Here is a 22,173-nt window from a genome sequence, read left to right as displayed (position 1 = left end):
TAGAGCCTGGCCAACATGTGGAGCGTAGAGTTCCACCGTGTGGGCACGTCGCACAGCAGTCGGTGCACTGGCAGATGTAACCGATGTTGCAGGGTCCGCAGGGTGGCAGCGTCCGTCTTGGACTTGCGGAAATGTGCGCTGACCCGGCGCACCTTTCCCAGCAGGTCTGACAAGTGTGGGTAGCTTTTCAGAAAGCACTGAACCACCAAATTAAAGACATGGGCCAGGCATGGCACGTGCGTGAGGCTGCCGAGCTGCAGAGCCGCCACCAGGTTACGGCCGTTGTCACACACGACCATGCCCGGTTGAAGGCTCAGCGGCGAAAGCCAGCGGTCGGTCTGCTCTGTCAGACCCTGCAGCAGTTCGTGGGCCATGTGCCTCTTCTCTCCTAAGCTGAGTAGTTTCAGCACGGCCTGCTGACGCTTGCCCACCGCTGTGCTGCCACGACGCGCGACACCGACTGCTGGCAACGTGCTGCTGCTGACACATCTTGATTGTGAGACAGAGGTTGCGTTGGAGGAGGAGGAGGAGGGTGGTTTAGTGGAGGAAGCATACACCGCCGCAGATACCAGCACCGAGCTGGGGCCCGCAATTCTGGGGGTGGGTAGGACGTGAGCGGTCCCAGGCTCTGACTCGGTCCCAGCCTCCACTAAATTCACCCAATGTGCCGTCAGGGAGATATAGTGGCCCTGCCCGCCTGTGCTTGTCCACGTGTCCGTTAAGTGGACCTTGGCAGTAACCGCGTTGGTGAGGGCGCGTACAATGTTGCGGGAGACGTGGTCGTGCAGGGCTGGGACGGCACATCGGGAAAAGTAGTGGCGACTGGGAACCGAGTAGCGCGGGGCCGCCGCCTCCATCATGAATTTGAAAGCCTCTGTTTCCACAAGCCTATACGGTAGCATCTCCAGGCTGATCAATTTGGCTATGTGCACGTTTAACGCTTGAGTGTGCGGGTGCGTGGCGGCTTACTTGCGCTTGCGCTCAAACACTTGCGCTAGCGACGGCTGGACGGTGCGCTGACAGACATTGGTGGATAGGGCCGAGGACAGCGGAGGTGAGGGTGTGGGTCCAGGCCGGGAGACGGTAGTGCCTGTGTCCTCAGAGGGGGGGTTGGATCTCGGTGGCAGGTTGGGGCACAGGGGGAGGGGCAGTGGTGCAAACCGGAGGCGCTGAACGGCCTTCGTCCCACCTTGTGGGGTACTTGGCCATCATATGCCTGCGCATGCTGGTGGTATTACGAGTAGAGCAGAAATAGAACGCTGTAATTAAATGTGCCGCTTATTGGCCTGTGGTTGGAGGCTGACTTTGCTTACGGAACGCACAGCAGAGCCAGGAAAGAATTTTGCGCAAGCCTGCTGTAACACTTAGCTGGCTACGTATGAATTAGGACAACTACTCCCAGCAGAGACGCAGTACACTGAGGACGGTCACAGGCAGCCCAAATAGATTTTTTTTCCCAAATGTTTTTGGAAAAGCCCACTGCCTATATAGACTGTATATGTCTTCTGTCCCTGCCTCACCACTACTGGCCCTGGACTATGTAAAATTACTGCAGACTGTTTCACTCTGGACAGGAATACAGTGGTGATGTGACGGGCAACGCAGAGCCAGGAAAGAAGTTTGCGCAAGCCTGCTGTAACACTTAGCTGGCTGCGTATGAATTAGGACAACTACCCCCAGCAGAGACGCAGTACACTGAGGACGGTCACAGGCAGCCCAAATAGATTTTTTTTCCCAAATGTTTTTGGAAAAGCCCACTGCCTATATAGACTGTATATGTCTTCTGTCCCTGCCTCACCACTACTGGCCCTGGACTATGTAAAATTACTGCAGGACGCAATGCTCTGGATGCAATGCTCTGCACGGCCGATATACAAAAAAAAAAAAAAAAGTGCAACACTGCAAAAAGCAGCCTCAACGGTACTGCACACGGTCAGATGTGGCCCTAAGAAGGACCGTTGGGGTTCTTGAAGCCTAAAATAACTCCTAACACTCTCCCTATAGCAACTCCAGCAAGACAGCACTTTCCCTCCTCTATGTCAGAATGCATCTGTAGCGAGCCGCGGGAGGGGCCGATTTTTATACTCGAGTGACACCTGATCTCGCCAGCCACTCACTGCAGGGGGGTGGTATAGGGCTTGAACGTCGCAGGGGGAAGTTGTAATGCCTTCCCTGTCTTTCTATTGGCCAGAAAAGCGCGCTAACATCTCAGAGATAAAAGTGAAAGTAACTCGAACATCGCGTGGTACTCGTCACAAGTAACGAGCATCTAGAACACGCTAATACTCGAACGAGTATCAAGCTCGGACGAGTACGTTCGCTCATCTCTAGTCAAAACGCATTGTTTCCAGCGCTGCACTTTGACAGCGATGCAGGTTCTATCTTTGGGCGTTTTCAGCAGTGCAGGGTTCAGTCCACTTGTCACACCAACAGAGCATCGTCTGCTAAAGACAGAGATTGAATTCCCCGCCTCCAGCTAGAGATTGCTCTGATTGGCTGAGTCAGATGTGAGTGACAGCCCTCTCAGCTGATCACAGCCAGCACTGAATGCACCAATCACAGCCATTCATTCAGTGCTGGCTGTGATTGGCTTATGTGGGCTGTCAAGCAGCTGACTCAGCCAATCAGAGCAATCTCTTGCTAGAGTCGGGGATTTCCAATCACTGTCATTAGCAAAAGTTCCCCTGCCAGCTTGACAAGTGCAGGGAAGGCTGCACAGAGGTCTGGGGACCGCGATGACACCTTCAAGGCGAGAATTGATTTCTTTTTAGGCATCCCTGGCTGCGTTTCCAGCTGTGCATAATGCATGCCAGCGCTGCTAAATATTGGGCTGAATTTGCAGTAAACGCGGGGTTGAAAAACACTGCGTTTCTACAAACGCCTATGTGAGGGAGGCCTTAGACAGTATTAGTAAATCTGTCCCAGTGATGTAACTGAGCACTGGTGCCCATCAGAGCCGGACATGTGGCCGTGTATAGCTAGATGTAGGGGTTCTGGATGCGCCATACGCTCTGTGCAGTCTGTGCAGTCTGTGTTTGGCACTTACATAGTTAGGCTTTTTCTTGGCACCTGTGGAGAAGAAGAGTTTCTTGTTAAAATTTGACAATAGTTTTGTAGTATCACCTCCTAGTATTCTATCTTTATACCATCATATAGTTCCATCTCATAGTATGCATCATCTCGCACTGCTGTCTCATAGTACTATCTCGTAGTACTCATCATGTTATAGTGCCTCGCAATATCATCTCACAGTACAGTGCCATCTGATAGTATTGTCTAGTAGTACATACATAGGCGTACTGTCAGGGGTCATTGGGACCCGGCCCCTGCGCTTGAGAGGGCCCAGAGGCCGCCCTTCGCCATATACGAAAACATATTCAGGTTGCGCTGCCATCTATCTATCTATCTATCTATCTATCTCATATCTGTCTATCTATCTATCTTATCTATTTCTACAAATCTATCCCTCATAATTATCTATCTTACACTCTCATATCTATCTATCTCTCATAATTATCTCTCTCATATCCATCCATCTATCTCTCATATCTATCACTGTCTCTCCAATCTATCCATCTATCATATCTATATCAATCTATCTATTTCCTATCAATTTATCTACTTCTTATACATATCTATATCTATCTATCAATCATATCTATTTCTATCTATCAGTCTCATATCTATCTTTCTCTGATATCTATCTATCTCTCATAATTATCTCTCTCATATCTATCTATCTCATACCTATTTCTTTTTCTCCTATCTATCTATCTTTCTGTGACACCTGTCTATCTCTCTCTTTCTGATATCTCCCTCTTTCTGATTATCTATCTACCTCACTCTCTCTCTCTCATATCTATCTATCATATCTATTTCTATCTATCATATATCTATCTATGTATCTCTCTATCTATCTCACATCTATCTATCTATCACTCTCATATCTCTCTCTCTCTCTTTCTCTGATACCTATCTATCTCTTTCTGAGATCTAATTATCTCTCTCTTTCATAATTATCTATCTCCTACCTATTTCTTTCTCACATATCTTTCTCTCTCATAATTATTTTTCATCTATCTATCTCACTCTCTATCACTGTCTATCTCTCATATATATATATCAATCTCTTTCATATCTCTATCTATCCATCTATCTCTTTCTGATATCTATCTATCTCATAATTATCTTTCTCTTATATATATTTATCTCATACCTATTTCTCTCATACCTATTTCTCTCATATCTATCTATCTCGTTACTATTTCTCTCTCATATTTATCTATCTATCTATCAATCTCTTTCTGATATCTATCTCTCTCTCATAATTATCTCTCATTTCTCTCTCTCTCTCTCTCATAATTATCTCTCTCTCATATCTATCTACCGGCCCATTTAGACACAACGATTTGAGCGATAATTGCTGCGTTATTTACAGTGCAAGATGATCGCTCAAGATGCGCTGCCAATGGAGGATACAGAAGACAAGCGGGGTGTCCCCGCTTGTCTCCTGCATCCAGCTGTTCTCAGCTCCCAGCGCCCGGCTGTTATACAGCCAAGCGCTCGGAGCAGAGGATGCAGAAGACAAGCGGGTTGTCCCCGCTTGTCTTCTACATCCAGATGTTTTCTGCACAGAACACCCGGCTGTTATACAGCCGAGCGCTCCGTGTCAGGTTCTTCATACCTAGCCTGTTATCAGGGAGCGGGATACAGCTGAAACAATAGTATCAGCTGTATCCCACTGTGAATCCCATATAGCTGGAAGACGACGATGAGCGACAGGATAACGAAAACTGCACGGTGTCAGTGCAGTTACACACAACGATTATCGCTCGAAAGACGATTGGCTGAGCGCAGGGACCAATCAGAGGCAGCTCTCAGCTATTGAATGACAGCTGTCATTCAATAGCTGAGAGCTGCCTCTGATTGGTCCATGTGCTCAGCCAATCAGAGGCAGCACTCACTCACCCATTCATGAATTCATGAATTCATGAATGGGTGAGTGAGAGCTGCCTCTGATTGGCTGAGGGCTGTGACCAATCAGAGGCAGCCCATTCAGCAGGCGGGGATTTTGAATCCCCGCCTGCTGAATACTACAGAGAGCAGTTCAGGAGAACTGCCAGCCGGACGCTGCTGAACGCCGGCTGCAGAAAAAAGGTGAGTATACTTTTTTTTTTTTAACAAATTTTCAGGATGCTTTTCAGGGAAGGGCTTATATTTTAAGCCCTTCCCCGAAAATTCATACAGCGCTCGCCGGCAGCCCATTGCTTTCAATGGAGCCGGCTGTATTGCCGGCTCCATTGACTCAATGGGAGAACATTGTTCTTCTCTGGCACAGTTGTGGCACAGCTGTGGCAGAGGAGAACAATCTTTAGTATATGTTCTCAATGGGGTCGGCGATGCTGCCGCCGGCCCCATTGAGCGCATATACAAGCACCGATTTGCACAGAACGAAGTTACATGCGTTCTGCGAATCGGTGGGTCATATAATTATCGGCACATCCGCATCAAAAACGGACATGTGACCGATCCCATTGCTATGCATTGGGTCTATCAATCTGCAGATCGCAAGCGTGTCTGCAAATCGGACCCAAAAACGCCCGTGTGACCGAGGCCTTCCTCTGATATCTATCTCTCTCTCTTTCTGATATATATCTATCTCTCTCATAATTAACTCTCCCTCTATCTATCTATCTATCTATCTATCTCATCGTTATCTCTCTCATATCTATCTTTATCATATCTATCGCTCTCATAATTATCTCTCTCTCATATCTATCTATCTCTCTCAGATCTATCTATCTCTCTCAGATCTATCTATCTATCTATCTCAAACCTATTTCTCTTTCATATCTATCTCTCTCTCGCTCTCATATCTATCTCTCTCTCATATCTATCTATGGCTGGTATAAGTTATACATCTTCCTGTATGTATTGCACACTTTACACACAATTACAAAGCGCCTCAAAAACACATGCACTTTTTAATAGTGTAAGCAGTTTCTTAAAAACATATGTGGTCTTTGAAAACTGCATGCAGTTTTTAAAAATGTTTTTTTCTTTATTGTGGTTCAAAAGTAAATAAAACAGGAATACACCCTAAGGTCACTCACACATTCGTTCAAAAAAAGCAGCTCGAAATCGCGTCACTTTTACCGCAATTATTGAACGCATGGTACAACGTTTGACAGCGCTTTTTAATGCTTCCCATCATTGTGATTTAGGTATGGGTAGGGGAAAAAGGAGGTGGGATCAGGCCTGGGGGGGGGGGGGGGGGGCAAGGTGATCTTTTGCACCTGGGCCCCTGAGCCTTTAGGTACACCCCTGAGTACATAGTATCGTCTCACAGTATCTATGCAGTATTGTGCCTGATTATTTTGAGTGATTTGTCTGTGAATCGTCCCATTACCTTCTACCACCCTCTTCATATCATTCAGTGTTCTCAGGACATGGGCTGATGGCTGGTATCCAAGAGAGGCTTTATCTGCGGAGCTGAAGAGGAACAGATCCTGGGCGAGGTCTCTGATTTTCGGCTGAAAAGTGAGAATTCTAGCTTTTTCCTCCTCGTTGCTGCTGTCCAGGTCGTCGATCACAACCAGAACATTCTGCCTCCCTAGAGAGAACCAGCGAAGAGAAGAGTAGATGTGAAGGCAACGAATGTAGTCCTATACTGAGTGCTATATGTACACTCCTATATTGCTTGTTATATACAGTACTGTCCAAAGGTTTTAGGCAGGTGTGGAAAAAACTGCAAAGTAAGAATGTTTCCAAAACTAGAAGTGTTAATAGTTTATTTTTGTCAATTAACAAATTGTACTGCTCTCATCATGCTTCACTGCTGCCTGCTGACACTCCTTATTGTACTGCTCTCCGTCATGCTTACTGCTGCCTGCAGACACTCATTATTGAATCGCTCTCCACCATGCATCACTGCTGTCTGCAGACACTCATTATTGTACCACTCTCCACCATGCTTCGCTGCTACCTGCAGACACTCATTATTGTACTGCTCTCCACCATGCTTCACTGCTACCTGCAGACACTCATTAATGTGCTGCTCTCCACCATGCTTCACTGCTGTCTGCAGACACTCATTATTGTACCACTTTCCACCATGCTTTACTGCTGCCTGCAGACACTCTTTATTGCACCGCTCTTCCCCATGCTTCACTGCTGACTGCAGACACTCATTATTGTGCTGCTCTCCACCATGCTTCACTGCTGCCTGCAGACACTCATTATTGTACCGCACTCCACCATACCTCACTGCTGCCTGCAGACAATCACTATTGTACCGCTCTCCCCCATGCTTCACTGCTGCCTGCAGACATTATTCTACCGCTCGCCCCCATGCTTCACTGCTGCCTGTAGACACTCATTATTGTACCACGCTCTACTATAATTCACTGCTGCCTGTAGACACTCATTATTGTACCGCTCTCTACCATAATTCACTGCTGCCTGTAGATATTCATTATTGTGCCTCTCTTCACCAGGCTTCACTGCTGCCTGCAGACACTCAGTATTTTACCACTCTCCACCATGCTTCACGGCTGCCTACAGACACTCATTATTGTACAGCCCTCAATCATGCTTCACAGTATTAGTGTATCTTGACGCCTTAAATGACAGTAACTAACATCCAAATTAATCATTATATTGTACTTTGCTGCGCTCTCATAGAGGTTGTGATATACACTATTAGGATACCATGGAAAACCTCAAAAACGAATCCACACCGTCAGCCCCGCCTCTATTATGACGCGGCACGCCAAGATAGCATGACCGCGTCATAGGGAAGGTCATGTGACCTCCGTCATGACGCGGCACACACGAACAGCGTGACGACGTCATACTGCAGGACGGGACACACCTGAGCAGCGTGCTCACGTCACCTATTATACCCTCTCTGTTCCCTTGAGAGACACCGGAATGACGGCCCCACACCGCTGACTCCTCCCATTAAGATGATGCGGCATGCTGACTTCATCAGCTCCTCCCACAAGATGGCGCCACCGATGAACTAAAAGTCTTTTATGGCTCTCTATAAATGTGAGTATGTTCTGTACATATTTTTATATTGGCTTGATAAAGGTGTTATTATTACACCGAAACGCGTTGCCTGTGCCACCTTGAAATAAAGTGAAGACTTGACCCGCTTGACGTGCAGTAATATTTGTGACCTGAGGGATTTTGAAGAGTCAGCACTTCAAGGAGGGGGCTTCTTGCTCTATACATCCCCCTCCTCTGGAGTAAGTGCCGTTCTTATTTCTTGCTTGTCTCGGATTTAAGACCTATTTGGGTTATCTTTTTGCATATTCTACAAGCGCAAACCTTTTTTATTTAAAACATGTTGTTTGCTTCTTTTCTGGGGGTCATTCTCCTTGAGAGAAACCCCCATACTGTCGTTGCAGCTCTCCTCGACTATGAAGGATATGAAAATGCTAAGACGGATAACCCACCATTAATCCTTTGGCGCTATCTGAACTGTTGTGGTTTTTGGCGCCACCAGGAAGTACTGGTGGAGTCAAGACTGACTGCCTGGTGACACCCCTTCAAGGTGATTGGCTGCAGAAGAAGGCTCGGCAGTAGGTCCTGGCAGGTTAGTATTATTATCCATTGTCCTCTAGCTGAAATCCCCGCTGCTGCTCTCCCCAGCTGGTAAAACATCTCCCGCGGCTGTTGTTTTTTCCCTCGGCCCTGTAATCGCCGATCCTGCTGTTACTTACCCGGGCCTGGGTTCCCTGCTGTAGCTGCTTATCTCTCCGGGTGCCCCACTGCAGCTGTTACGTCCCCAGCGGTGTGTTCCCAGCCGCTGCTGCTTCTCATAAACGGTCTGCCGCTCCATTGTGTTCTGTGCGGCGCTCATGTCTGCGGACTGCCCACGTGACATCTTCTGTCCCGGCTCACTTTGGCGGCTCCCTGGCCCTTACATCTGCTTGCTGCTTTTTCCACGGACGTTTGCCGCTGCTACCTCCGATCAGCACTGAGGCTGTATGTTGTCTCACCTGCGCCGCGGTGGGGGAACAACATCAACGCCACTGCAAGAGGTATTTATGGCTCCTCTAGATATTGATTGTTGCCAGCCGTGGCTGCTTAGGGTTAGGGATGATTTTCCTTTTAGAATAACATCATTAGTTGTAAATTAGCTTGCATGTTACAACATAATCTGTAACCATTAACCGGCCACAGCTGGCAACAATCAACATCCGTCTGACGTCAACCAATAGGGAGCTAGAGGTGTAACAGGGGCGTTCCTCCTGTCAAACCTCTAGTCTCCTGGTGGCATCAAGATACACTAATACCATGTTTCACTGTTGCCTGCAGACACTCATAATTGTACCGCTCTTCACTATGCCTCACTGCTGCCTGCAGACACTCATTATTGTACCACTCTCTACCATGATTCACTGCTGTCTATAGACATTCATTGTTGTACTGCTCTTTACCATGATTCACTGCTGCCTGCAGACACTAATCATTGTATTGCTCTCTACCATGCCTCACTGCTGCAGACACTCATTATTGTACCCCTCTCCACCATGATTTACTGCTGTCGATAGACATTCATTATTTCATCCCGCTCTCCACCATGCCTCACTGCTGCCTGCAGACACTCATTATTGTACTGCTCCCTACCATTCTTCACTGCTGCCTGCAGACACACATTATTGTACCACTCCTCACCAGGCTTCACTGCTGCCTGCAGACACTCATAATTGTACCGCTCTTCACTATGCCTCACTGCTGCCTAAAGACACTTTTTATTGTACCGCTCTCTACCGTGATTCACTGCTGCCTAAAGACACTCATAATTGTATTGCTCTCTACCATGTCTCACTGTTGCCTGCAGACACTCACTAGTGTACCCCTCTCCACCATGATTCACTGCTGTCTATAGACATTCTTTATTGTACAGCTCTCCACCATGCCTCACTGCTGCCTGCAGACACTCATTATTGTACTGCTCCCTACCATGATTCACTGCTGCCTGCAGACACTCATTATTGTACCGCTCCTCACCAGGTTTCACTGCTGGCTGCAGACACTCAGTATTTTACCACTCTCCACCATGCTTGCCTTTAAAGCTTCATTGAGTGTGTGGACTTTTTATTCAACCGTCAAGAGATCACCGCGGACTAAGGAACGGTGGTCTCATCCATGACAAAACCCTTCCCAGGTTAACCTAACATTAATAGCCTGCCCTTGGCCTGTTAGACAAGTCCCTGGTGACCCTTCGGGTAGGAGACAGTAGAGCCACCGTGACAAGGCCTACACCCAATCCCCACTGTCTCCTAGGCTAGGGCCCACTTCTCAGACGCTACAGTTGTACCACTCTCCACCATGCATCACTGCTACCTGCAGACAGTCATTATTGTACCGCTCTCCAGCCCCTCCGCAAACAAACTGCCTTCTGTTACAGACAGATATTTCACAATTTGACTCATCAGTCTGGAGAGCCTGCTTCCTTTTTTCTGCATCCCAGTTCCTATGTTTTCCTGTATAGTTGAGTCGCTTGGCCATCTTTCTATATTGAAGGTATGGCTTTTTTTGGCTGCAATTCTTCTATGAAGATCACTTCTGGCTAGACGTCTCTGAACAGTAAATGAGGTACCTGGGTCCCACTGGTTTCTGCCAGTTGTGAGCTGATGGCACTGCTGGACATCTTCCGATTTCCAAGGGAAGTAAGCATGATGTGTCTCATCTGCAGCACTAACTCCTAAATATTGCCTGTTTCTTTGTGCTTCTTCAAAAGAGCTTGAACAGTACATTTTTAAATCCCAGTCTTCTGTGAAATCTTTGCTTGAGAGAGACGTTGCTGATGCTGTAAAACCAGCAGTATAACCAGTGTCTTGTTGCTGTGCTCAGGCTTGCCATGGTGCATGACCTGTGATGTGAAACTATCTTCCACAACCTCACCTTTGTAGCAGAGTTTGCATGTTCCTCACCTAGTTTTAAGCCTCCTACACAGCTGTTTCTATTTTAGTTAATGACTATATTTCAACCTACATATAAAAACGATGATCATTATCAACTGTTTGGTATAATCGTACACCTGATTATAACCGTTTGTGCAAGTGTAGTGGCATGTTTATAGATGCCTTTCTATAGGGTGATATTAGTCAATCAGCTGCTTCCTAAGGCTGGTCATTGTTAGTACAGAACTGTCTTTATGCAGTCGGCTGCTTACACTTTATTCACTGCAATGGAACTGTTACGTCCGTGAATGATGTGCTGGACCAGCACCTGCGGATATGCACAAACAATAACCCAACATGCAGCACGCAATACAAACAACACAAAGATAAATGGGAAGTCTTTCCCTAAATACATGATGACAAGGGAGAGAGCCTTGCTTACCACGGCAGACTGATCCCTTTGATAGATGCGGGCCTGCACTTGTTTCTGGGACCTAAGTAACCCTACTTGGCAAACAAGGAAACCCACAAAAGGAAAATAAAAGGAAACACAGCACTTAGCTGGTCATGATGCCACAACACACGGAGCTGTCCTCTAATACCGTCACAGCAGAAACAACTCTTGTCCACAGGAGCCGCTTACTGCCAGCTCAGACAGCGAGCAACTGACAATATACAGCACTCTAGCACAGTATCAGCCCAGGCAAATAGCGAGCTAATTACACACAGGTGTGAGCACATCAAGTCACACCTACTGAGCAAGAAGGTGCAGAACGAAATCTAAAACCCGCACCAGACTTCGTTAATCCAGCAGCGATCTAAGCACTGCTGCAACAGGAAGTGAATGTGTAATACTAGCCAGGGCTGTACGATGCTGTCTGCTTCTGGCACAAAGACAGCTTTGTACTGATAATGACCCGCCCCCGAGGAGCAGCGGATTGGTTGGGATCCTGAGTGGCAGAATCCCACTGATGTGCTATTGATAACTTTGCCTGAGGACAGGTTATCAATAGCAAAAAGTCGGGGAATGCCTTCCCGCTCAAGGATGTACATTTACATCATGGAGCATTGGGGTATCTATGAAGAGAGATCGCAGGGTGACCTCTCTTCATACAGCATGGGCATCAGCTGTTTATTACAGCTTACATCCCTGGTAAAAGCTGCAATCAGCTGCGTGGCTGATCACCACTATTAAATCTTTAAATTCTGCTGTCAGTTCTGACAGAGCCTATGAAATCCCCTGAATGATGTTTGGGGGTCCCGTCTCTCCCCCCCCCCCCCCGCGCTGAGATTTCAGGGAGCCATACAGGTATCATGACAGCCGGGGGCCTTCTAAAAAGTCCCAGGGCCGTCTTAGCAGACTGCCTATCAAGCCGTCCCCATAGGGTGGCTTGATAGACTGCCCGTCAGATCGCAGTATCATGTAATACTATAGCATTTCATTATACTGCAGGAGCGATCAAAATATTGCATGTCTTGGTCCCCTAGGGGGTTAAAAAAAGAAAGTAAAAATAAGATCAATAATGTTTTACCAATTGTAAATAAAAGTAATTAAAGTTTAAATCACCCCCCTTTTGCTATATCGATAATAAAAAAAAATCTAAATCATGAAACAAAAATAAGTATTTGGTATCGCCGCGTCCAGAAAAGTCTGATGCCAAAAATGTACTTTTTCAGCCACCCTGTCTCCCAGAAAACATGCAATAAAAAGCTATCAAAAAGTAATTTGTATTCCAACATTGTACCAATGGAAACTACAGGATGTCTCGCACAACTACATCGACAAAAAAATAAAAAAGTTATGGCGCGCAGAAAATAATTTCAAAAAAGTAAATGTCTTTAATGTCTTTAAAAAAAAAATAAAGTAGTACAGAAAAAAACTATACATGTTTGGTATTGTAGTAATCATACTGACCCATAGAAGAAAGTTATCATCTCATTTTTATTGCCATTGCAGCGACAAGACGCACTGAAAGATGGCGGAATGTCGCCTTTTTTTCATTTTACTCCACTTAGAATGTTTTAAAGTTTTTCAGTACATTATATGGTACAGTAAATGGCACCACTGGAAAATATAACTCATCCCACAAAAAACAAGCCCTCATACAGCGACGTTGAAGGATAAATACAGTTATGATTTTTTTAAAAGGGGGGAGAAAAAAAACAAAAATGGAGAAAAAAGGACCGTGAGAAGGCGCAGTTTTTAGGGGGAAATGATATAAAAGCTGAGAAATAACCGGTTTAAAATGCGCCAGACATTTTTACAGAGACGGTGATGCAGCAAATAAAGAGAAGAGCAGAGACTCCGATCCAGCCATCTAGCCTATTGAAGTGGTAGAGGCCGCTGCCACCATGGAGCATGGCACAGGCCGCAGAGCAGACTCAATCTGACACAAGTGGAGTGACAACTGAGAGTGATCTGGGCAGAAGGCAATGTCCTATACTCCGGTAGGCTGCCATGACTTAGAAGGACCAAGTGCTGCTGAACCGAGTGTTATACCGAGTGCTGCGGACGCCGATGCTGGGAGCCGAGAGCTGACTGCCAAAAGTATTACTGAGAGCTTTGTACTAAGGCTGCCTGCAGACGGGCGGAAATTCCACGGCGGGATTTCCCACGGAATTTCCGCCCTTGAAAGCTGCCAAAGGATTGCGTTAACAAACGCAATCCTATGCAGACGGCCGTGATTTGGCCGCGTGAAATCTCGTGCGGCAAACAAATTGCGACATGCTCTATTTCTGTGCAGGGCTCGCAGAGCCTCGCACAGAAATGTCACTCACCCACCGCTGGCTCTGCTCTGCGCATGCGCTGGCTGCCTGGCAAGCCGGCACATGGAAAAGTCTGGGATGCGGGAGCAGGTGAGTGACACGCTGCTCTCTGCAGACGCTCGGGTCGAGTCCCGCTGCGAGAATTCTCGCAGCCGGATCCGACCTGGCCGTCTGCAGGCGGCCTAAGTGGGATATGCTCAGAAGGAAAGGACTTCATCAGCAGGCAGGAATGCGCTGCTGCACCACCAGCTTGGGAACTGCTGCAAAAGACCGGGCACTATGGAGAGGGCCTGTATCCAGTGGTTACGAGTACCAATCGTGAGTGCACTCTTTCTCCCCGATTCTGCTATGTAAATAATCTTCTGTCAGGTTGGGGGCCTCGGAGCTTATGTGGGACCATCTGAAAGGGTTAAAGGGGTTGTCCCGCGCCGAAACGGGTTTTTTTTTTTTTTAAACCCCCCCCCCGTTCGGCGCGAGACAACCCCGCTGCAGGGGTTAAAAAAACAACCCGCACAGCGCTTACCTGAATCCCGGCGGTCCGGCGTCTTCATACTCACCTGCTGAAGATGGCCGCCGGGATCCTCTGTCTCCATGTACCGCAGGGCTTCTGTGCGGTCCATTGCCGATTCCAGCCTCCTGATTGGCTGGAATCGGCACGTGACGGGGCGGAGCTACACGGAGCCCCATTCAGAAAAGAAGAAGACCCGGACTGCGCAAGCGCGGCTAATTTGGCCATCGGAGGGCGAAAATTAGTCGGCACCATGGAGACGAGGACGCCAGCAACGGAGCAGGTAAGTATAAAACTTTTTATAACTTCTGTATGGCTCATAATTAATGCACAATGTACATTACAAAGTGCATTATTATGGCCATACAGAAGTGTATACCCCCACTTGCTGCCGCGGGACAACCCCTTTAATGCTATTGAAGTGTTATATTGGTGCTATGTTTAGTGAAAGGCCTTGCATAGTTAGTGAATAGGATGATGTAATATCCTGCACTGAGCAAGGGGTTGGACCAGATGACCCCGGAGGTCCCTTCCAACTCTACCAGTCTATGAATCTATGTTTATTACGGTTGTTATGGCGCAGTAAGGCACTCGGCAGATAACGAAAGTATAGACTGTTATCAAGCAGCATTGCATATTTTGAGTTATATGTGACACAGTGATAAAGCTACAGACAGCGATATACCAGACAAGGCTCCTGCGCACTTACAGAAGGTGCTCCGATATGTAGTTCCGAGAAGAGTGGGCTGAATGATTAAACTAAATTAAGGCATAATTAGCACATATTCGGGCGAAGGCTTCTGTGCATTTATTGTACTGAGTATATAGCTAACCAGCTCCCACATGGCAGAAGCATTCGGGATGCGGAATCCCAGCAGCTGCCAGTCTAGAGCTGTTTATAGAGGGAATATTGTTCAACAAACTGTTCAAATGAGCAAAAGTCAATGATAATCGTTCGGTCTAAACGCGAACTAACGACTGAATGACGAACAAGAATGAGTCACTTTTCATTCGTCGTTCATTTTATGCAGGCATAAAAAACATTATCAGCTTCTTCGCTTACCATTGGTTTAAACAAAGATCGTACAGTCATTCACATTGGCTTATACAGTGAATGTGAAAGACTGAACAATTCTCATTTGAATGACCCAGCGATGTATCCGCTAGTCTAGACAGATGGCACGAGAGCAAACGAGCTAGTGGTGAGCTCACTAAGCATAGGTCATCAATAGTAATTGTGCCTGGAAAACCCCTCTAACAAAATGCTACCAATATGTAATGTTATGGTGCAATGTTCTAGTATACATACCCCCCTATGGAGTGCTACATAACATACTGCATCGTCTATATACTATTGATGTTTTAGTCAAAATCATTTATTGCTGCAACAAATTGTCTCGGCCTCCATCTGTCACCACCGTGCCATCACAACATTAAAAATGGGAAACACTTGCCACGCCGGGGGATCACAACTGTACTGAACTGATGGGAGGCAATTTGGACCAAAAATGTTTCGCGTATATGGAGACATCCCACGTGCACAATATTGGACCGAGTTTCATGGCCCAGTATCACACCCATGTGAAAGTTGCGGGAGAGTTGGGGTTTTGACTATTTTTGGGGGGGATTTTTACACTTTATTTAGCAATTAATTTTTGGCCCACTGGTGGACTTGAAGTTTAGCACTTTTGATTGTTTTATAATGCACTTCAATACTTCAGTATTGCAGTGTATTACAGCCTATAAAGCTTAGCCAGAGGCTGAGCCATGTAAGCCAATGTAGATGGCAAACCCAGAGGCCATCTTCAAACCTGTAGTCACCCGGACAGCACATTCTGGGGGTCAGATGGGTGACAGACAGAGCCCCCTCTCTCTGTCAGCCATCTACATACTACAGTTGCATTGTCCATAGCATGTAAAGGATTGAAAGGCTGGGATCGGTGGTTTTGCTCGTCCGTATGATTACAGCTGAAGCCAGGCTGTCATCAGACAGCTGGACACCTCTCCCTCTGTCACAGGAGCAGGGAGGACAGCGGCAGCAAGTTTGCAACAGCAGATGGGAGCAGAGGGCCGGCCACCCAAGCGCACGACATGACATCCGAGGGCCCGGTACCCGACAGCAGTAGCGAGGAGCACAGCGGCGTAAACAATAGTACAGCAGCTGGGAGCAGAGGGACGGGGAACCTACAGCACAAGCGGTGAGCATAGCACTGGCAAGTAAAGAAAGGGACATGACAGCTCAGGGGTCGGGATGCGACACCAGTAGCGGGGAGCACAGCGCCAGGAAGGAAAGAACAGCAGCTGGGAGCACAGTTAAGGGCCTGGTAGCCGGGACAGCAGTGCTAGTGGGCTACCCCTGCCTAGCAAACAGCACCCCAATGCATGAGAGTTAGTCCTAATGTAGTGGCCCTCAACACCACCCTGGTTCCCTCCATAAATGTCATGCATGTTTGTCCTATGTAGATGCACTGTGCAAAGCTTGTCCTGTCATTTCCAGTGTGTGTGTTGCACAGCTGCAGCACTTGAAGAGCTAACAGTCATAAAATCATTGCCTGCATGTAAATGTATTAGTTTGTCATGCCATGTGGTCTAAGTGAAGGTATAAATGTGAGTGCTAGAGAGCGGGAAAGAGTCTTCCATCTTGTCTGCTGAAGAGAATACCACCTAACACAGAGCCATAAGGAAGCACCTTCAGCTTCCATGTAGGTGAAGATGGAGGCAGTGAAGAGATATCCTGCAGCGTGTGAAGTTTGGATGCGAATGGAGTGAGTCCAAAGATCTGATAGAGCTAGAGCAACTTCTACTAATTCTGTATAGAGAAACCTACTGTACCAGGTACTAATTCACACTACAGGCTTTTCCTGTGCAGCTGTCGACAGTCAGGATCACTGCACAGAGGTACATTATAGAGTTACACCCACACACCTGCCATGCGGGGTGTTTATTGTCCAAGCCTTCATTTAAATAATTGTCTGCTGGAGTGTCTGTGGAGTGACCCCTACCCCCTTCCTCCTCTGGAGTGCTCCCAGTCCAGGAACGGTGCCATACAGATACTGACGGCCCGGTTTCATCCTATGTGTCCTCTGAGCTCTAGTCTCCATGCACTTAACAGAGTTGTACCTGTGTTGCCTTGAATACCTGTTTGTAAAGTTTATCTTCTTTAGGTAAAATGTTATACCAGGCCCTGATGGTTCCTGGGGACCCAAGGTGCTATACACAAGTCTCTGTGTTATTTCTCCGCCGCGTAGCATACTGGTGTGTGGGAACGGTGGCATCACCCGTGACAACAACTACCCCATCATCTCATTGATTGGCTTTCCCTATCCTTTTGGGTGTCGAAGGTGACCTGCAATCCTGCTTTGGTCTTGCCTGTGTGTCATCCCTCTGGGACAAGGAGCTGGTAAGTGCCATTGTGGCAAGCCATCACGTAACCCTCCCAGCTCCTCACATAAGTCAAGTGTCAGGGGTCATCCATCTGGGGTGTTGCACTAATTCTAGCAATACTCTACCGAACCTACACGAAAGCACTGCCTGACGTACGGTACAGGCAGACAGTCACAGACTGATTACTACTAATGAGATATGGGTAATTCTCACCGTGAACAGTGTTGAGATGCTGCAGCTCCAGATCGTACAGGGAGTCGTTGACATCAGTGACATTGATCCGTCCTCTTGTCTTTGAATGGTAGAGGATGGCAAAGTTGCACTTAGAAGCCTCCTCATAAAATGTCAGGGAGTTGTTTGTGATGATCACAGACCGGACGTCCCGCACATTTCTGATTTCCAAAAGTTTGTCACTCAGCCACTGATAACAAGATTCATCCTCCCTCGAGAAGATTCCGACCAGCGTCATCGTTACCTGCGATCTGTAGATTCCCCTAAAATAACACAGAACCCCAAAATATGTCGATCAGAAACAGCTCAGTGCCACCAATAACACCACGAAGTATTGGACCTTAACTACAACTGGTCAACAGCTGGAACTAGTGATATCACCAGACCAACAAGTGATGTCACCGCACCAACAAGTGATGTCACTTATGAAATGCTCGGCCGTGACTGATTGGATATCAGTGGCTCATAATTGACAGTTCAAGGAGAGGCGACCACACCTCCAGTTGCACATTCACAAAGTTACAGAGTTAAAGGGCCAACTTTTTATATAAACCCCAGCTGACCAGAAGGACACTGCAGAGAGGGGAAAGGCTTGGCTGATTTCTTCTAACAATTGGTTTTCCTGACTTCTTTAGGGCCTTTTCACATGGGACGATTGTTAGACGCTTTCACACAGGATCAATTGTTACTTAACGAATTACAAATTATTACTCGTCGTTTGGTCACTGGCAGTCTTCACAGTGAGGGTGCCTTCACACTGGCGATGAAAGCGCAAGATTTCCCAGCGCTGCGAGAAATCGCAAAACTATGAAGCCAATGGCTTGCCCTATTGATTCCAATGGGGCTGGCGGCAGCAGCGCCAGCCCCATTAAAATCAATGGGGGATGCTCGTGATGCCCTGTCACTGCTGTCACAGCAGTGGCAGAGGACTCCCCGTGGGGAGGATTGGGGGGGGGGGGGGGGGGCTTGAATTATAAGCCCCCCCCTCCCCAAACAAAATCCATGAACTGTAGAAAAAAAAAAAAAAAACATTAATACCTTGAAAGCGCAGTCAACTCTGGCGCATCTTCTAGCAGGTCCCCGACACTCTTCTTCTCTTTCTCTTCTGGCCGGGGATTTAAAAATCCCCACTTCTTAAAAAGCGCTGCCTCTGATTGGCTGAGCACTGTGACCAATCAGAGGCAGTGCCCAGCCGTCATTGATTGCCTCGCATCTAGGGCTTCAGAAGGATTGCGAGAGCGATAACGGGGCGTCAATCACATCCCAATATCGCTCTCACCAGTCTGCAGGAGCCCTGAATCATTAGCATTCCGATTCTGACAGTCCAGCGAGGATCTGAAGGATAATCACTCCATATAGAATGGCCCATATTTAGTAAATGTTGCCGAATCGTCTACTTTTACAACCCTGCATTAAAGGGGCGTTCCTCCAGCGTCTGTTAGGGTGTCAGTACTCCACAGTGTGTCCACGTATCAACCACAATTAGCGTTTCTCAATCTAAGGCCAGGCTCACATGAGTGTATTTGAATTGCATATTACGCAGGCGATGTACGCACGTATAATACGCGGTACATTACGGTAATTCAAATCCATTGATTTTCGCACACTTTTGATTGGTGTAATATGTGATTTAAAAAGAACGCAGCGTGTTCTATTTTACCGCGCGTTAAGGCCTATTGTTCTGTATGGATGTGTAGAAAATGCTGTACATACGCAATTGCATTGTGTATGTGCGACGTTTATACGCAACGTTGCTAAGCGACAGAGCGGGAAATTTAAATATAAAAATGAAACCAGTAAGAAGGTGTATGACGGCGTGCGTGAGATGCACAGGCAAAAATGGCTGCCATACGCGGGTCCATACAGCGCTATACGCGCAGCGTTTTACCACACGCTCCTGTGAGACGGCTCTGGGCACTTTCACGCCGCCAAGAAAATCTCGCATGAATATGAACCCCGGTCTTCTGAATGTGGTTATATATATGAGCAATTTTTTATTGCATCACAGTGCAAGAAAACACATGGCGTGTCCCATTGTGGGGCGTTCCCTCGGATCACATCGCCCATTGTCTTCAATGGGACCGGCAAAGCTTCGCATCATACGAGGTTTTCTGTTGAAAACAATGGGAAACACTCGCTGATCCTCCACGTTCCTGACGTGATGCGGGGCGGTTTTAACACAAAAAGGGACATGGCACGTTGGCCGACACTTGGCCCGACATCACACTCGTCTGCGTGAAATTAGCCTAAGATGTGATATTGACCTCCTGCGGCTCCCGCAGCCCCTGGGACGCCTCCGACTAACATGTACAATAACAGGAAATATCCGAGGACCAACACTTGTCCTAATAATAATATTCTGATTGCCAGATTGGAGTCGGGAAGAAGGTTCATTCCTTAAATGAGAATAATTGGCTTCTACCTCACTGTGGTGTTTTGCCTTCCTCTGGATCAACATGAGGGGAGGGGGGGGGGGCAGGCTGAACTGGATATTGATGGACTCATATGCTATGTTCTCCCAGCAGTATTCAAGCGAGCTCAGAGGTGAATCCCAGCTCCTAGGCACCATATACATTGTATACAGGACTCGTATTTAGGATACATTGTATATGGGGCACATCCTATATATGGTACCTTCTATACAGGACTTGGTATATTTAGGATACGTTGCATACAAGATACGATCTACATGGGATATATATATATATATATATATATATATATATATATATATATATACAGTGTATATGAGTACATTGTGTATAGGACAGAGTTTATAAAGGAAAGATTGTATAGAGGATGTGGTGCATATAGGGCATAATGTATACAAGAAACGGTGTATAAAAGACACATTGCAGTGAGGACACATTGTATATAGGGTGCATCATATACAGGACACCGTATATATAGGGTGCATTATAAATAGGACGCAGTGCATATAGGGTACATTGTATACAGGATATGGTATATATAGGATCCATTATATACAGAACATAGTGTATATAGGATATATTGTATATAGGACATGGTGTGTATATAGCATACATTGTATGCAGGATTCAGTATAGAAAGGGTACATTATATACAGGACACGTTGTATTTACGGTGAATTGTATATACAGGACACAGTCTATATAGGATACATTGTATATAGCACACGATGTATATAGAATACATTGTATATAGGACACAATGTATACAGGACACATTGTATATAGGGTGCATCATATACAGGACACAGTTTATATAGGGTGCATTATAAATAGGACACAGTGAATATAGGGTACATTGTATACAGAATGTGGTATATATAGGATCCATTATATACAGGACACCGTGTATATAGGATATATTGTATATAGGACATGGTGTGTATATAGGATACATTGTATACAGGATTCAGTATAGAAAGGGTGCATTGTATACAGGACACGGTATGTTTACGGTGAATTGTATATACAGGACACAGTCTATATAGGATACATTGTATATAGCACACAATGTATATAGGATCCATTGTATATAGCACACAATGTATATAGGATCTATTGTATACAGGACACAATGTATATAGGATACATTGTATATAGGACACAATGTATATAGGATCCATTGTATATAGGACACAATGTATATAGGACACAATGTATATAGGATGCATTGTATGCAAGATACATTAGGTTCCCTTACCGTTTTCTTTGATTTCAGCTCTGTTTTCCGGTAAGTTTCCTGTCACTGTGATTACACCCTGTAAACTTATACAGAAAGTGAAAGAAACTGCTGGAGGAGGATGATAAGGACCTGCCCTTCCCCCCACACCCAGTCACATTTATACAGGACTTTCCTCCCATCATCATTAACAACAGCAGTGACTTCTATGCTTACAGGAACTGACCGAATGATCGCACTCTGGAGAGGAAGGGCCCATGCTTTCCTATCTGGTTCTTACCTTACCCTTTTTCTTCTACTTTTGCCATTTCTTGCCTTCCTCATCCACACTGTCTTCATGGGAGGATTCATCAGGACTGGAAGGCAGCTCTTCTCTCCATCCTTCTGGTTTCCTCCTCCACATCACTATCCCTCAGGATCTCAGCAGTGGGCTTCATGTTCCTGTGAGGAGCTGCAGACTCTTCCTTACTCACACTACTCATTATCAAGCAGCCCCTTCATCCCTTTTACTCACCTCCATGTTTTCTGTATCATTTTTACCCCCATCATTCTCACCCTTTACTATGGCCAGACTGGTAACATCTCTCCTCCTGGGGGAGGATTAAGAGGAACTTGGTAGCTCGGAGGACTACTGGCACCTCCAGCCATGCCTGCAAAGGAGCAATCAAGACTTGGCTTCGACCCCCTTCTTTAGTA

General features: G+C 46.5%; 1 protein-coding gene across 2 annotated transcripts in view; it reads right to left on the bottom strand.

Annotated features, from left to right (window-relative positions):
* LOC136577244 (uncharacterized) overlaps window positions 1–21,864 on the bottom strand; it is a 32,740-nt gene extending 10,876 nt beyond the window's left edge. Inside the window, exons 1-4 of one of the 2 annotated variants that reach the window (XM_066577058.1) lie at window positions 21,758–21,864; window positions 17,791–18,071; window positions 6,410–6,613; window positions 3,047–3,069 (exon numbers count right to left, since the gene is read on the bottom strand). In XM_066577058.1, the coding sequence (XP_066433155.1) occupies window positions 3,047–3,069; window positions 6,410–6,613; window positions 17,791–18,071; window positions 21,758–21,828 (579 nt within the window). In that variant the 5' untranslated portion in view covers window positions 21,829–21,864. Of the gene's footprint in view, window positions 1–3,046; window positions 3,070–6,409; window positions 6,614–17,790; window positions 18,072–21,498; window positions 21,568–21,757 lie in introns of those variants that run through there. The other variant, XM_066577059.1, reaches the window with a different exon arrangement.
* Between the last annotated feature and the right edge of the window lie 309 nt (window positions 21,865–22,173).

This window comes from Eleutherodactylus coqui, chromosome 8 (genome assembly GCF_035609145.1).
Source record: "Eleutherodactylus coqui strain aEleCoq1 chromosome 8, aEleCoq1.hap1, whole genome shotgun sequence".
Classification (NCBI taxonomy): Eukaryota; Metazoa; Chordata; class Amphibia; order Anura; family Eleutherodactylidae; genus Eleutherodactylus; species Eleutherodactylus coqui.
Note: the sequence above shows the minus strand (reverse complement) of the source record. Positions and strands in the feature narration are given on the sequence as shown.